This window comes from Kogia breviceps, chromosome 2 (assembly GCF_026419965.1).
Source record: "Kogia breviceps isolate mKogBre1 chromosome 2, mKogBre1 haplotype 1, whole genome shotgun sequence".
Classification (NCBI taxonomy): Eukaryota; Metazoa; Chordata; class Mammalia; order Artiodactyla; family Physeteridae; genus Kogia; species Kogia breviceps.
Window position 1 is genome coordinate 32,137,059 of NC_081311.1, and position 18,026 is coordinate 32,155,084.

An 18,026-nucleotide genomic window follows, 5' to 3' on the forward strand; every position below is an offset into this window, starting at 1 on the left:
CCATTTAAATTTTTCACTTCATCAACAAAAGTGCTGAAATGGGGGAATATGGGAAAGGTGTTAGAGAATAGCTCTTGGGACAGGCATGTTGCTCATTTAAGACTAGTATAGGCAGCATCCCTCTCTTTAGCACTAGTATGTACTTATATCCACTGAATTTTGTTTGTAATTAGGGAAGGTGAGAGCAGTTGGGTTGAGTTTAGGAATCAAGGTGAAGAGAAAGGACAATGAGGACATGGAAAGGGTTGGTGTGCACTGTACCCCACTAGGTCCCTTGTCCTGGGTTTGGCCCCTGATGATTAGGGTCGGCGGCTGGAGAAGCTCTTCTACTGTGAGATTTTGTGTACCAATACTATTGCTTTAAGATCTAGATACAAAATATGTAGTATGATATCAGAGAAAATAGGGCCATTCTTCCCATGTTTGTGCAGAATCCAGTGCCTCTTGGGTATTCTGAAGTTTCATAGCTTTGGGCTCAAGGATAATTGGGGAGATAATACCCTTGGCACACACGATGGCATCCTAATCAGGGGCAATGTCAACAGTGGTGGTGGTGAGATTCTTTTAAGTGGCTTTGAGAGCTGTGGAGCCTGAATCAAAAGAACACACAGACTGTTGAAATGGGAATGATGACTATAGCTAACAGTCATGTTTAGGCACATATGTGAGGACTACTTGGAGGCTTCCAGAAAATTTTGGGAGGGACGGGTGGAGGTTCTGTGAGTAGAGGGTGGAACAAGAGTAAGACCTTAGATTATTTATGTTAATGTGACTTCTTTTAAATCCATAAACTCAGAATTTCTGTTAATATTAAAGTTATACACTATTATTTGGGCTGAAGTAAGGAGACAGGAAAAAAGAAGGGAGATAAAAAGGACAATTCATTGTAGTCTTCCTCACACTCTATCTTGCTTTCTGCTTCATTTTTTACCTTTCCACTATCCACCTTTGCCTTGCTGCCGTAATTATGGATCATGTTGGCTTAGTGCCAAGAAATAATGGCATCAGTTAGGTTGCCATGGCCTGTTCCTTGACTAAGAAAATTCATCCGATGGTCCACTTATAGACAGTCCAGGTTAGAAATGTAAAAACCTTGCAAAAGAAAATGCAGTATATTCTGGCTCCCAATTTAATCTGATCTCTCTCTTCTAAGAAGAACAAATGCCAGGGAGTCCAGGGTCATAATAGACAATTTTGAGATTCTAGTGATCATATGCAACCGTTAAGAATATCAAGAAAGCCATGATATGCATTTTCCAAGCCCTGGGATTGTTGTTGCTATTTACCTGAATCTGGGGAAGTTTGAAAAAAGTTTGAAAAAAGCTGCCAATACCCCAGATTCCTGCCTTCAGTTCATAACCACTGCTTTTGGATATCTTGCTACATGTCAGTAAACAATGTAAAGCATCTTAATGTATATACCTTTATCACAGTAAATATGCTTAGTGCAGCAAACTTTAAAAATACGCTAAAGCTTGGCTACCAGGAAGTTCACATGTAAATGTAATGTTCAATTGAAGAAATCTACTTTTCCCAAATTCTTGGTATATTTATCTCTCCTCCTCTTATATTTGGTTTATGATCCCTGTTATTTTTGAATTGACTTGTCATCTATCTGATTTTATTTCAAGTTGCCAATATCCTTTTTAGAAAATGTTGGAAATAGATACTGTATCTAAAACCAAATTTACAAATATGTTAATAGACTTGATTCAGTCTGAACTTATAATTATTTCAACATTGATTATTATAATTATTTTACTTTACCTCATGTTTTTCAATAATCATTTCATCAAAAATGTTGATATATATATTATCTTTTATTTTAGGTAAGCTTGAGACGTTATAATCATGTCCTGGTAAGCTGTAAATAAGAAAAACATATTTAAATGCTTAATTGATTTTATAAAAGCATTATTCATAAAGGACTATAAAATTGCCTGCATTATTTTCTTTTATAAAGTATAAGATAAGAAAATCTATGTGCTTTCAGGACAACTGCTATCTTTCATTAAAGCCAATATCAAAATATCTACAAACAATAAATACTGGAGAGGGTGTGGAGAAAAGGGAACCCTCTTGCACTGTTGGTGGGAATGTAAATTGGTACAATCACTATGGAGAACAGTATGGAGGTTCCTTAAAAAACTAAAAATAGAACTATCAAATGATCTAGCAATCCCACTCCTGGGCATATACCCATAGAAAACAATAATTCGAAAAGATACATGAACCCCAATGTTTATTGTAGAACTATTTACAATAGCCAGGACATGGAAGCAATTTAAGTGTCCATCGACAGGTGAATGGATAAAGAAGATGTGGCACATATATACAATGGAATATTACTCAGCCATAAAAAGAAATGAAATTGAGTTATTTGTAGTGAGGTGGATGGACCTAGAGTCTGTTATACAGAGTGAAGTCAGTCAGAAAGAGAAAAACAAATACCGTTTGCTGACACATATATGGAATCTAAAAAAAAAAGTTATGAAGAACCTAGGGGCAGGATGGGAATAAAGACGCAGACCTACTAGAGAATGGAACTTGAGGACACGCAGAGGGGGAAGGGTAAGCTGAGACAAAGTGAGAGAGTGGCATGCACATATGTATGCTACTAAATGTAAAATCAATAGCTAGTGGGAAGCAGCCACATAGCACAGGGAGATCAGCTCAGTGCTTTGTGACCACCTAGAGTAGTGGGATAGGGAGGGTGGGAGGGAGGGAGATGCAAGAAGGAAGAGATATGGGGATAGACGTATATGTATAGCTGATTCACTTTGTTATAAAGCAGAAACTAACACAGCATTGTAAAGCAATTATACTCCAATAAAGGTGTTAAAAAAAAAAGTCAGAGGAATGCCATCAAAAAACCACGTAAATAGTCAAGAATCATATGATCTGCAGAAATTGAAGGAGCTGAACAAGATTGTCAAGAGAAGGGGTAACGGCGCCAGGAAAAGAGAAAGGACTTTGATAACAGATGTAGTTGACAGTTCTTTATATTCCTTTTACCCTAGGGAGAGCTAAAGATGTATAGGAAGTAACAACTGAAAATTGCTAATTGAGTTTAGAGAACAATTTTAAGTTCTTCATTTTAAATCTGTCTTGATCAGTGCACTTTATTTCAATTACAAAAACCTATTTATATAGCTTTAGCATCAAATATGAACCTTGAGAAAGAAAAGAGCCGGAGATCCCACTTCCTGATTTCAAAATACATATATTACGAAGTTACAGTAATTGAAACAGTCTGGCCTAAAAACAGACATATAGACCAGTGGTACAGAATAGAGAGCCTAGATATAAATCCTTGCATCTATATCAGGTCAACAGATCTTTGACAAGCGTGCCAAGACTACTCAATGAAGAAAGGACAATCTCTTCAACAAGTGTTGTTGGTAAAACTATGTGCAAAAGGATCAAATTTGAGGGAGGAGATATGGGGATATATGTATATGTATAGCTGATTCACTTTGTTATAAAGCAGAAACTAACACACCATTGTAAAGCAATTATACTCCAATAAAGATGTTAATTAAAACAAGAATCAAATTTGATCTTTATCTTATACCATACACAAAATTCAACTCAAAATGAATTAAAGATTTAAAATGTAAGACCTGAAACTATAAAGCTTCTAGAAGAAAATACAGGGGAAAAGTTTCATGACATTGGTTGTGGCAATAATTTCACGGACATGATACCAAAGCACAGGCAACAAAAGCAAAAATTAAAAAGTGGAACTATATCAAACTGTAAACCTTCTGCACAGCAAAGGAAATAATTGTCAGAGTACAAGGGCAACTTACGGAACGGGAGAAAATATCTGCAAACCATATATATTATAAGGGGGTTCATCTCCAACATACATAAAGAGTTCATACAACTCAATAGTAAAAAAGCTAATAATCTGATTTTTAAATGTACTAAAACTTGAATGGACATTTTCCAAAAATGACATACAAATGGCTAATAGATGCATGAAAAAACGCTCAAAATTGCTAATAATAAAACACTCAGGGGCTTCCCTGGTGGCACAGTGGTTGAGAATCCGCCTGCCAATGCAGGGGACACGGGTTCGTGCCCTGGTCCGGGAAGATCCCACATGCCACGGAACAGCTAGGCCCGTGAGCCATGGCCACTGAGCCTGCGCATCCGGAGCCTGTGCTCCACAACGAGAGAGGCCACAACAGTGAGAGGCCCGCGTACCACACACACACACACAAAAAGAAAACCACTCAGTAATAATCAGGGAAATGCAATCAAAGCTACAATGAGATATCACTTCACACTTATTAGGATGGCTATTATCAAAAAAATAAAATAAAGTAACAAGTGCTGGTGAAGGTGTGTAAAATTGGAACTCCTGCACACAGTTAGTGGGAATGCAAAATGGTGCAGCTGCTATGGAAAACGTTATGCAGGTTCCTCAAAAAATGAAAAATAGAACTGATACCATATGATCTAGCAATCTCATTTCTAGGTATTTATCCAAAAGAACTGAATCAGAATATCAAAGAGATGTTAGCACTCTTACGTTCATTGCAGCACTATTCATAACAGTATGGAAGCATGCTAAATGTCTGTTGACAGATGAATGGATAAAGAAAATGTGGTATATATATGGAATACTGCTCACCCTTTAAAAAGAAGGAAATTCTGCAATATTTGGCAACATGGATGAATCTTGAGGACATTATACTAAATCAAATAAACCAGTCATAAAAAGACTGCATGGGGCTTCCCTGGTGGCTCAGTGGTTGAGAGTCCGCCAGCCGATGCAGGGGACACGGGTTCGTGCCCCGGTCCGGGAGGATCCCACATGCCGCAGAGCAGCTGGCTCTGTAAGCCATGGCCGCTGAGCCTGCGCGTCCGGAGCCTGTGCTCTGCAACGGGAGAGGCCACAGCGGTGGTGAGAGGCCCACGTACCGAAAAAAAAAAAAAAAAAAAAAAAAAGACTGCATGATTCCACCTATATGTGGCATCTAAAGTAGTCAAATTCATAGAGTCAAAGAGCAGAATGGTGGTCGCCAGGGGCTGGGGGGAGGGGGAAATGAGGAGTTACTAATCAACAGGCATAAAACTTCAGGGAAGCAAGATGAATAAGCTCTAGATCTGCTGTACAACATTTTACCTACATTCAGCAGTAGTATATTGCATACTTAAAAATTTGTTAAAAGGGTAGATGTCATGTTAAGTGTTCTTTCCACATTAAAAAAGTCAGTAGACGTTGAGTAAGGCAAACTACCCTCTGTAACAGCGGCTCACGTGATTGTGGGGGAAGGCAAACCCAAAATCTGCAGGGTAAGCTGGCAGCCTGGAAGCCCAGGGGAGAGCTGCAGTTCAAGTCTGAAGCCAGTGTGCTGGCAGAATTCCGTCTTCCTAAGTGGGGTCTTTTTTCTATTAAGCCTTCAACCAATTGGGTGAGATGCACCCCTATTACAGAGGGTAAAGAGAGTCAAACAGACACACACACACACACACGCACACACACACACACACACACACACACCCTGTTAGTTCTGCTTTTATGGAGAACCCTGAAATGCGATGACACTCTGGAAAAGGTAAAACTATGGTGGCAGTGAAAGGATCAGTGGTTGCCAGAGGTTCCAGGAGAAGTTTGAACGGATAAATGGGTGAAGCACAGGGTATTTTTAGGGCAGTGAAACTATGCTGTATGATACTACAGTGGTGGATACATGTCATTATACATTTGTCAAAACCCATAGAATGTACAATACAAAGAGTGAACCCTAATGTAAATTGTGGACTTTGATAATGTGTCAACATTGGTCCATTGATTGTTACAAATGTACCACACTGACACTTTAGGGAGGCTGTGTGTGTGTGCTGTAGGGAGAGGATGTATAAGAACTCTGTGGGCTTCCCTGGTGGCGCAGTGGTTGAGAATCCGCCTGCCAATGCAGGGGACACGGGTTTGTGCCCCGGTCTGGGAAGATCCCACATGCCACGGAGCAGCTGGGCCCGTGAGCCATTGCCACTGAGCCTGTGCTTCCAGAGCCTGTGCTCTGCAACGGGAGAGGCCACAACAGTGTGAGGCCCGCATACCGGAAAAAAAAAAAAAAAAAAAGAACTCTGTGCTTTCTGCTCAATTTTGCTGTGAACCTAAACTGCTCTAAAAAATAAAGGCTATTGATTTGTTTAAAATGGAAAAAAAAAAGAAACGCAATCTCATTAGAAATCCAGGAATGTAAATTAAACCACAATAAGAATATCACTTTAGATCCACCGTATTAGAAAAATTAATTTTAAAAATACAAAATATTATTGAAGATGTGGCACAATAGGAACTTTTATATCGCTGTTGGGAGTATGCATTGGCACAATCACTTTAGAAAAAAATTTGGCATGAGTTAGTAAAGTTGAAGCAATTCCACTCCTGGATACAGATCCTAGAACAAAGGGTCTCAAAGTGTCCTCTGACTAGTAGCATCAGTAACACCTGGGAACTTGTTAGAAATGGAATTATGTATCAAGCCCTACCCCAGAGCTACTGAATTAGAAACTATGGAGTTGGGCCCAGCAGTCTGTTTAAAGAAGTTGTACAGGTGATTTCAGTGCACAAAATACTTTGAGAATCTACTGTCTTAAAAAGAAACTCTTACATGTGTGTTCCAGATGACAAGTACAAGAATGTTCAGAGCAATACTATTTACAATAGTAAAACATTAAAACCAGGCAAATCTACATCAACAGGATAAAGTATAAATAAATTATGGCATTTTAATACAGTGGAATACTATACAGAAGTGAAAATAAAGGAAGGAAGGAATAGTTACAAGTATGAATATGGATAAATCTCTCAAAATAAGAGTAAAGAAACAGATTGCAAAAAGATCATTCAATTTACATAAAGTTGGAAAACATCCACAAGTAAATAAAACATAGCTAGGGATAAATACCTATGATTTAAAATCATAAAGAGATGGAATGATAAATTCATGGTTGTTACCTCTGGGGAGAAAGAAAGGGGATATAATTAGTTATTGGCACAGTGGAGCCTTCAAAAATATTGCTAATACTCCATTTTTTAAGCTAGATGGTAGATACACAGGTATTCATTTTATCATTTTTCCTCAGAACTTACATTTACATATACATTATATATATTAATATCTATGTAAGAAATACCTCATAATTTAAAAACTTAAAAATTAAGCCTATATCCGTCATTATTTTCAACAAATGGCTCAAGAAAATAATTTTGTTACTGCTCTATTTTAGAAGCTGAGAAAAAATGGACTCCAACTTACATAAAATCTACTTTAATTTCTTCGTTCCAGCATGGATGAGATCCACTTGCAACACTGGTTTGGTACACAGTGTGCTGAAAGGAAACTTCCACAAAGGGGTGCACAGTATCCTGAAACACATAATTAACAATGACTAGATTTTTGTAATATTTTATATAGTTGATAAAAGGTAGAAATTAGTTACTGGCTGATAACTGGATGGCTTACTTTTTCCAGTTTTTCAAACAACCATTATTCATTCATTCATTCAATTAACATTTCTTCAACCTATTCAATATCAGGTACTACTTTGCTAGGATCCAAAAATAAATGGAAATCCTTAAGGATTTTTATCTGAAGTCTATCAGGAGAAAATACACAGGTAAACAAATAATTGCAATGAAATGTAAGAAATATATTCAAGGTATAATAGTAACTCAGGAGAGAGAATGATTAACTCTCTGCGGTGAGGACAAGGAGAACTTCACAGAGAAAACATTGCTTGGGCTTGAGCTTTGAAACATTAAATAGTAGTTCATGTGGCCAATAACACGGAGGTATGGTGGCCATTCCAGGCAAAGGAAAGGGCATATACGGAGGCCTTCTAGAACAAGTAGTAGTATGATATGATACTGCTGTGGGCTGATGAGAAATGTGGCTGATGGGTATGTAAGAACCAGATGATTACAGAGTTTGGTAGCCATTCTAAGGAGCTACCATTTTAAGGAGCTTGCACCTTATTCTATAGACCCTGAGAGCAGTGTAGCAGAGAATGAAATAGTTAGAATTACATCTTATAAAGAGCACCTTCACTGTGTTATGGAGAGTAAACTAGAATTAGATGGATAGTCCAGTTAGGGGCTAGTTGCAATTCAGGGAAAACATGATCAAAACGGCACTTTATAGAAGTGTTAAATACTTATCTCATTTAAGATCTCATCTGAGGTTGCGGATTTGATTGTTTCTTTATGTCTGAGGTGAGACATGGATGATATCAAATAAGTAGGCATATCCAAGGCTCTTCTGTAAAACAATATAGAGATATGCACTTTAATTAATTTTAATATTAGCTTTGGTGGGAGTAGCTGGGTTTTTGCTTATGCTTATAGAGATATGTAAGTCACCTACCCTGGATCTTATAGAGTTTGCTTTGGATCTTCATAACATAGGTGGTTAGAGAGAAATACGTGACAATCACTACTCTGAAAGGGTAGCTCCTAAATACTGAACTATGCATTGGAACCAGTCTGTGACAGAGTTTTCACTGTCCCTCAGCAAAAGGAAAAAAATAGAACAAATAATACTTTGAGACTATATTCTTCCTATTTTTGGTGTTACAATATTCTCTCTTTTACAAATTGATTATTATAGAAAATGGTGGTAATTTTATAATGTCCTATTTCACAAAACAGCCTTGAAATGTGCATTTGTTTTGAGAATATCAATTCTATCATTAATAAAGTCGTATTTTATAATATAAAACACAGGCAAAACCTTTAAGAGGTTTTAACTATAGATTTGTAGCTAGTAAGCAAAATATTTGTTTTTCATAGGTAGAGTTCCTGGGATGTGGTAAACATATAATAAACAAGTAGAGCACATAAGTGTTAAATGTAGACAGAGAGGGTTACTCAGTATTCCTGAGGTACCTGGGCACTAAATATTCACAATACATAAATTATACATGAGATTAAATATATGAAACACTTGATATTCAGGTTATACTAAATATCCATGAGTATTTAATATTCATGATGCCTTAATTTGGCCACTCTGACCTTACATATCCTCTGACCATGAAATGCAAATAAAACACACTGAGTGCCTGCAGAAGAGATAGGCAAGATCTGATTTTTGTAGAAGTCACCTAAAATGATAAATCCAAAATTGAGCTTACTCTCTCCTGTAGTCTATATACTTCCAATATTGTGAGGGGACAGTGGCAGAGAACAGTGTAATTAGCAATAGCAGCTTAAGTTTTCACAATAGGGAATAGGGACAGAAGGTATTTATTTGATATAGTACCCAAAAATATACATGTTAAAGGTACTTTGGGCATCTCAAACTTCTGAAAATTTGTAATACACAGCAATAACAGTAAGTTTGACTATCCAAATGAAGATTTCAATTTTCATTTAGTTTCTGTACATTGAGCATTAATAAAGTGCAAAGTTTTATTAAGAAGACAGTATAGAAATTTACATTTAAGACATCTTTTGCAACTCCAAAAATTGGTGCAATTGCCTTACCTATTAACTATTGCTTTCCTTGTAGGAATATTATAGGCCCTCAATATTCTGACAAGAATCTTAATATCTCCATCACAGATAGTCTGTGCTGCCACTTTTTTCCTTTCTTGCCTCTGAGGCTTTAACTTTCTTCGTCGTTCAAGAAGCTTACAAACTGCACGTGTCAACTGGCTAAAGAGTAAAAAATGATCAATCACATAGATACAAGATAACTTAAAATTTGAAAGATAACAATTTTTAAAATTAATTATTATAAATAAGGCCATTATTCTGAACCATGTTCTCTCCATTGTGGAGGGGAGACAGAGTTGTCTTAGACCCAAGGAAAGAATTTTTTCTGAGCATAGAAGAGATGCTATGTTAAGAGAGAATGTGATTACTCCACATCATTTGAGTGTATGGTCCAAGAAGAAACAAGGGCATGGAGAGTTAATTCCATGAAACATGATGTTATATCAAAGGATTATTCATTTTTAAGGAATCGTTCTCTTGAAAGTGGTTAGATACTCAACTTTTCTACTTGGTTCTGAATAGGAGTTAGTTATATGTGCTGCCAACCCTGGCAACACAAACCTATGCAATTATAGCTTTATGGTCACACCTATTTTCCTCCAAAGATTGAAAATAAAACACAGATTTCAGACTATACTACAAAGCTATAGTCATCAAAACAGTGTGGTACTGGCACAAAAGTAGAAATATAGATCAATGGAACAGGATAGAAAGCCCAGAAATAAACCCACGCACCTATGGTCAATTAATCTATAAATATGACAAAGGAGACAAGACTATACAATGGAGGAAAGACAGTCTCTTCAACAAATGGTGCTGGGAAAACTGGATAGCTACATGTAAAAAAAAATGAAAGTAGAACATTCTTTAACACCATACACAAAAATAAACTCAAAATGGATTAAAGACCTAAATATGAGACCAGACACTATAAAACTTTTAGAGGAAAACATAGGCAGAACACTCTCTGACATAAATCACAGCAATATCTTTTTTGATCCATCTCCCAGAGTAATGGAAATAAAAACACACATAAACTAATGGGGCCTAATTAAGCTCAAAAGCTTTTGCACAGCAAAGGAAACCATAAACAAAATGAAAAGACAACCCACAGAATGGGAGAAAATATTTGCAAATAATGTAACTGACAAGGGATTAGTCTCCAAAATTTACAAACAGCTCATGTGGCTTAGTATCATCAAAACAAACAACCCAATCAAAAAATGGGCAGAATACCTAAATAGACATTTCTGCAAAGAAGACATACAGATGGCCAAGAGGCACATGAAAAGATGTTCAACAACACTAATTATTAAAGAAATGCAAATCAAAACTACAATGAGATATCACCTCATATCAGTCAGAATGGCTATCATCAAAAAATCCTCAAATGGGTTTTCCTGGTGGCACAGTGGTTAAGAATCCACCTGCCAATGCAAGGGACAAGCATTTGAGCCCTGGGCTGGGAAGATGCCACATGCCGTGGAACAGCTAAGCCTGTGTGCCACAACTACTGAGCCAGCACTCTAGAGCCCATGAGCCACAACTAGTGAAGTACACGCGCCTAGAGCCTGTGTTCCACAACAAGGGAAGCCACCACAATGAGAAGCCTGTGCACCGCAACAAAGAGTAGCCCCCGCTTGCCCCAACTAGAGAAAGCCCGTGCACAGCAACGAAGACCCAATGCAGCCAAAGATAAATAAATAAGTAAATTTATTTATTCTTAAAAAAATCCACAAACAATAAATGATGGAAAGGCTGCGGAGAAAAGGGAACCCTCTTGCATGGTTGGTGGGAATGTAAATTGATAGAGTCACTATGGAAAACTGTATGGAGGTTCCGTAAAAAACTAAAAATAGAACTACCATATGACCTAGCAATCCCACTATTGGGCATATACCCAGAGAAAACCATAATTCAAAAAGACACATGCACTCCAATGTTCACAGCAGCACTATTTACAATAGCCAGGACATGGAAGCAACCTAAATGTCCATCAACAGAGTAATGGATAAAGAAGATGTGGTACATATATACAATGGAATATTACTCAGCCATAAAAAGGAACAAAATTGGGTCATTTGTAGAGATGTGGATGGACCTAGAGAGTGTCATAAGGAGTGAAGTTAAGTCGAAAGAGAGAAACAAATATCATATATTAACGCGTATATGTGGAATCTAGAAAAATGGTATGGATGATCTTATTTGCAAAGCAGAAATAGAGACAGAGATGTAGAGAAGAAACTGTATGGATACCAAGGGGGAAAGGGGGAGTAGGTGGAATTGGGAGATTGGGATTGACACAAACACACTATTGATACTATGTATAAAATAGATAACTAATAAGAACGTGCTGTATAGCACAGGGAACTCTACTTAATGCACTGTGGTGACCTAAATGAGAAGGAAATCCAAAAAAGAGGGGATACATGTATATGTATAGCCGATTCATTTTGCTGTACAGTAGAAACTAACACAACATTGTAAAGCAACTATACTCCAATGAAAATTAATTTTAAAAAAGATGTTCAACATTGCTAATTATTAGAGAAATGCAAATCAAAACCTCAATGAGATATCACCTCACACCAGTCAGAATGTCTATCATCAAAAAATCCATAAGCAATAAACACTGGAGAGGGTGTGGAGAGAAGGGAACCCTCCCACACTGTTGATGGAAATGTAAATTGGTGCAGCCACTATGGAAAATGGTATGGAGGTTCCTTAAGAAACTAAAAATAGAGCTACCATATAAACCTGCAACCTGACTCCTGGGCATATACCTGGATAAAAACATGGTCCGAAAGGATACATTCATCCCAATGTTCATTGCAGTGCTGTTTACAATAGTCAAGACGTGGAAGCAACCTAAACGTCCATTGACAGAAGAATGGATAAAGAAGATGTGGTACATATATACAGTGGAATATTAGCCATTAAAACGAATGAAATAATGCCATTGCAGTAACATGGATGGACCTAGAGATTGTCATACTGTGTGAAGTGAGACAGAGAAATAGGACTATCATATGATATCACTTATATGCAAAACCTAAAAATAAAGATACAAATAAACTTATTTACAAAACAGAAACAGACTTAGAGAACGAACTTATGGTTACCCGGGGGAAGGGAGGGGAAGGGATAGTTAGGAAGTTTGGGATTGACATGTACACACTGCTATATTTAAAATGGAGAACCAACAAGGACCTATTGTATAGCACAGGGAACTCTTGCTCAAAATTCTGTAACAATCTGACTGGGAAAAGAATTTGAAAAAGAATAGATACATGTATATGTATAACTGAATCACTTTGTTGTACACCTGAAACTAACACAACATTGTTAATCAACTGTACTCCAATAAAAAATTAAAAGTTAAAAAAAATAAGTTTTCATCATTGACACACACACACTACTATATACAAAATAGATAGCTAATAAGGACCTACCGTATAGCACAGGGAACTCTACTCAACACTCTGTAATGGCCTATATGGGAAAAGAGTCTAAAAAAGAGTGGATATATGTATATGTGTAACAGATTCCCTTTGCTGGACACCTGCAACTAACACAACATTGTAAATCAACTCTACCCCAGTAAAAATTTTATTTTTAAAAATTTATTTATTTTTGGCTGTGTTGGGTCTTTGTTGCTGCACATGGGCTTTCTCTAGTTGCGGCGAGCAGGGGCTACTCTTCTTACGGTGCGCGTGCTCCTCATTGCAGTGGCTTCTCTTGTTGCAGAGCACAGGCCCTAGGTGCACGGGCTTCAGTAGTTGTGGCGCATGGTCTCAGTAGTTGTAGCACCCGGGCTTAGTTGCTCCGCGGCATGTGCGATCTTCCCAGACCAGGGCTCTAACCTGTGTCCCCTGCATTGGCAGGAGGATTCTTAACCACTGAACCAGCAGGGAAGTTCCTACCCCAGTAAAAATTTTTTAAAATAAGTTTTCATTTAAAAATTGTGCCCATGAAAGAATTACTTCAAGGTATATTTTAGAATAGAACCCCTCCCCCCAAAATAGATTTCAGCTTCCTACACCAATTAAAACCTTCTTATTAATACTAAGAATCTGCAAGTGGCCCCAGGGTGGTTTCCCCAAATGCAGCATCCCTAATTCCTGTTCCTACCCTTAAGTTTCCCAGATAGGACAGTATGAGAACTGAGTTACTTCAGCCAAAGGCTCCCCAACTGCTGCCCCTGTGGATCACAGAGCCCTTATATGGCTGAGGATTCAGTTTTGAAAGGGAGAGATTACAGGCTTAGTGTGTGGTGCTACCAGCAATGACTTTTCCAGTAGCAGTCTCGGGACAGGGAAATCTTAGGGTAAAACTAATTTGGGACAAAGGTATTTCTTTTTTTTTTTTCTTTCTTGCCCTAAAAACTATCAATAAGGAGAGGGTTAAAATCTAAAATATTATACAATTGAAAACACAAATCATATAGTTATGTCCAAAATGCAATTTTAAAATGAAAAATATTTAAGTCACTGTATTTCATTTTATGCTTTGTAATTGCATTTTGACATTAACTAAATTAATATAAAAATAGAGAACTTATTAGAGGAATTTGAAGGTATTATAGCTTTATATTTTGTACTTAAATAATAATAATTTTAGTATGTACCTTGCAGATACAATTTCTTCATAATCAGCCACAATATCTGATAAGTTAAATTTGCTAACTTTGGCAATTCTTTTCATTATCAACCTTCTCATCTACAAAAAAATTTTTAGAATTTAAAGAAATGCACAGTTTATATTTTAAGATTAAGTATATACAATGCTACTGGTGTCACTATTTTTTACTCCTAATTTTATCGAGCAACGGATGGAAAGGGGAATTAGGTAAGTAAAAGTATGCTTCTGTTTGCTACCATTATTAAAATCATTCCTAACGCTCTCATCTCTTTTTCCACCAAACTCACAGTATACGTGGACAGAACTGATCTTCACCAAAGGAGATGATTATCCTGTGAATGTGTTTCTACAACAGTCACTTGTACACACACAAATCTTGATTCGCAAGGAAATGTGGTCACATTTCTGTATTTCCTTTGAGTCCATCCTATTCTGACCTTAAGCTCTCATTCTGTCAGCTTGGTAAGATATTTAGTGTTTGAACAGAGCCATTCCCCTGAGCCCTTGCTACTTGCAGAAGCCACAGACCTTGGTTCCTCCAAGGACTCTGAAATTCTTCTTTTCAGTCTGAGGAAATCCCTCCCTTTCTCCTCTAACCCCATGCTTCACAACAGGTTTAGACTTTTAGAAATGAAACCAGGAAGAAGTGTGTCTGGAGGCAATTTTCTGCTTTCTGTCCTGCCACAAATCATCCCGGAGATAATGTAACCTAGAGTCTAATGATCTGCTTGAATTCGATAGGAAAATGGGGTGATAGGAGAATGGGAAACTATAATTCCTAAGAATTACCCTGCCATGTGGGGAACAAACTGTTTCCTTTGAGGGTGAACCACACCCCTCCTCCCTCTGGCCCCATCGTTGTGCTTGAGCCTTCTCACTTGTGCTTTCTCTCTTTCTCTCTCCCTCTCCCTTGCTCCCTTGCTATCACACAGCCTGAGCTCCTTGCTGTTCCTCCCATAGGCCACGCATATTCCTTCCTCACAGTTTTCACATGTGGTTCCATCAGCCTGGAATGTTCTTCTCCCAAAACACCTCCATGGCTAGCTCCTTCAGTTCACTTCAGGTCTTTTGCGGAAGCGTTAGCTTCTCGAGGGCTTTCCTTGATCTAAGGAAGGCTTTCCCTTATCGAAAATCACACCTGACCCCCCGCTACCCCCATACACACTCCTGTCCTCTCTTCCTACTTCACTTGTCATGGTGCATATCACTTTCTAACATACTAACGTTCTGTTCATTATCTGACTTCCCCCACCAGAACGACCTCCTCTAGGAGGCCAGGGATTTTAGTCTATTTTGTTTACTGCTGTAATTCCAATGTCTAGTATAATGACTGATTCATAGCAGGTGCTCAATAAGTATTTATTGAGTAAATTAATGAAAGGGACAGGTTGAGGAGAAGCACCGGCCTCTTGGATGCAAATATTTCAGCAAAGCTTTATCTAGCGATCCTTGAGACTGCTGGGACTTCACTGCTCCAATGCCGGCCTCAGCCACCACTGGCCCCAGTAACACAGCGGGAAGTGTAATGCATGTAACTCACAGTCCCTCCCACAGCAGGATTTAAACACGATGGCCCTATTAGGCCTCCAGTGTCAAAGCAGGATTCCAGTACCTGTAATTAAAGTAATTATCCCTTCAACTTGTAGTTTTAAACTATCTTGAGAGAGCAAAGAAGTCTTCACAAGGAGGTGAAACCCAATCACACAATGTTCTTAAAGCTACTTCCCAGGATTCCTATATGAAGGTCAAGAACCCTCAGACACTTGCTCTCTTACCACCTTCCTGATCTTTTCCTGCCCTCCCTTCTGGGCTTCCTCATACACCAAAAAAAAAGAGAAGGCATAAGAAGGATATGTATTCTCTTTTCTTATGAGTAAGAACACCTCTTTATTTCCTAAGACATAAATATCATTATTAAATCACATCTCAACTTAAAAAATATATATATGGAGCTAATGCAGAAGGTGTAGGAGGGGCAAGAGTGAGTGGAAAAAAACGTCTGCCAGCGATAAAAAGGAGGTGCTCTTTCAGGCTACAATAGCTGTAGTGGTCTGCATTTCCACCACACTTGCATAGGAACAGAGTACAAACTAGCATAGCACTTGAGGTTCTATCTTATTTTCCCCTTACTTCAGAAGTAAAGCAAGGCAGGCATTTTTATTGTCTGTTTTTATAGAACAATAAAGCAGGACTCAGTGCATAGATTACCCACCCAAAGACTAACAGGATGGTCAGAACAGGTCTTCACACACCTGCCTATAGGGCTCTTCTAGTCACACAAGGTTGCTTCTCTCCTGTCTCCACGAGGGATTTGTATGTATCTCTTAGATCTTTCCATGGCCCTCTGCTTCTTTTCAAGTTACCCTAAAAGGCTGCTCTGGTGCCCTATAGCAAATGCTATAGATTCTACTCTTGCAGAAGTCTTAGAAACCTCCTCAGCCTGCAATTTTATCCCTTACTTCATTAATTGTTCAAGCATTTCTCAACATTTTCTGAGTGAAGAGCTCTGTGCTGGGCATTATGGATCTATATATATAGTCGCTGGAGCGATGAGGGGTCAGTGGAAAGAAATCAGGGGGGAAATTCAGTGAGGGATTCCACCTCAAACCTGGTTTAGGCTTTGTTAGGGTGTTCTGTCTCCTAGTAGCTCCTCCATCCCTTTGTCCCGTGAACTGCTCTGGTATACGGCATTATGAGTTATTAATAAAACTCGGGATTCTGGCAAAATGCTGGCTTACCTCCCAAAATGAACTTTTAGGGTCAAAAAGAGATGGGAAGTCTTTAACGTCCATTTGTAAACGGAAACAGTTGGGATATGCTTTAATAATGAGTTTGCCGTCAACTGAAGTAACTGCTGCGTCAACAATGTACATCAACCGTGTACATTTACAAATGGTCAGTAACTAACTCTGAAAAGGAAGTCTGAATAGAACAGAAAACCCCTCATTGATCAGAAAGAGGTGATGAGTAAGCAAGTCTGTCCCTCTGACTCTCTGGGAAGAGTATAGTACTGTGCATCCAGCAGACCAGTTTTCACAAAAGTAAATTCAAACATATTGATAAAATTATTTTGTTGTTGTTACCTTTTTCAGAAAATTGGCAGAATTAATCCTCTGTGTGGTAATAGAATTCATACCTGAAATGGACATATCCTTCTCTATCTGACTTTCATATTCCTATAAACAGAGAATTAAATTAGTTTCACTTCTTGAATGTAACAGAGTTTAGATATGATACACCGCAATAAAATATTAACCACTCGTTTCAGTTCATGTGTAGGAGATATTGGCAACACTCTGGAATTGAGAGGAGAGAATACTTCTTTTAGATTCTCCCAATGAGAATTAGCTAAGAACACATATTTTGTTTGCTTCTAGGAGGAGGTCCATTCATCTTTTAAAACTGAGTAATGATTGAGAAAAAATTTGCGATTGAGAAAATTATAAGAAAATGTAAAGACTATTGAGAACTATTCTTCATGCACGCATTTACCATTTTGTTTACTAGAAACAAAAGAAATGGACAGTGGTAGAGTATAAGGGTCAAGAGAGTGGGCTTTGGAGGCCATAGCCCTGGATTCAAGTTGGTCCTGCCATTTACTAACTTTGTGGTTTGGGAAAAAGAAGATTAACTACTGCAGACCTCAGTTTCCTCTTTTGTAATAATTATAATATTACTGTTATTAAATTATTACATATGTCACAGGATTGCTGTGAGATTTAACTAAAACGATATCTATAAAGTACATGGCATACAGTAAGTAGTCAAAATATGCTGACCATAATCAATAACTTTAATTTAACATCCAGCAGTTGCTATAAGATTGTCAGGATGCTTCATCTATATAATTTAGAATAAACTGCAT

The 18,026-nt window shown here is 37.8% G+C and overlaps 1 protein-coding gene across 1 annotated transcript in view; it reads right to left on the reverse strand.

Annotated features, from left to right (window-relative positions):
• LOC131750304 (protein CC2D2B) overlaps positions 1 to 18,026 on the reverse strand; it is a 132,047-nt gene that overhangs the window by 56,806 nt on the left and 57,215 nt on the right. The window contains 6 exon segments of the mRNA XM_067024967.1: positions 1,768 to 1,864; positions 7,281 to 7,390; positions 8,159 to 8,282; positions 9,509 to 9,679; positions 14,148 to 14,239; positions 17,245 to 17,337. Coding sequence (XP_066881068.1) covers positions 1,768 to 1,864; positions 7,281 to 7,390; positions 8,159 to 8,282; positions 9,509 to 9,679; positions 14,148 to 14,239; positions 17,245 to 17,337 — 687 coding nt within the window.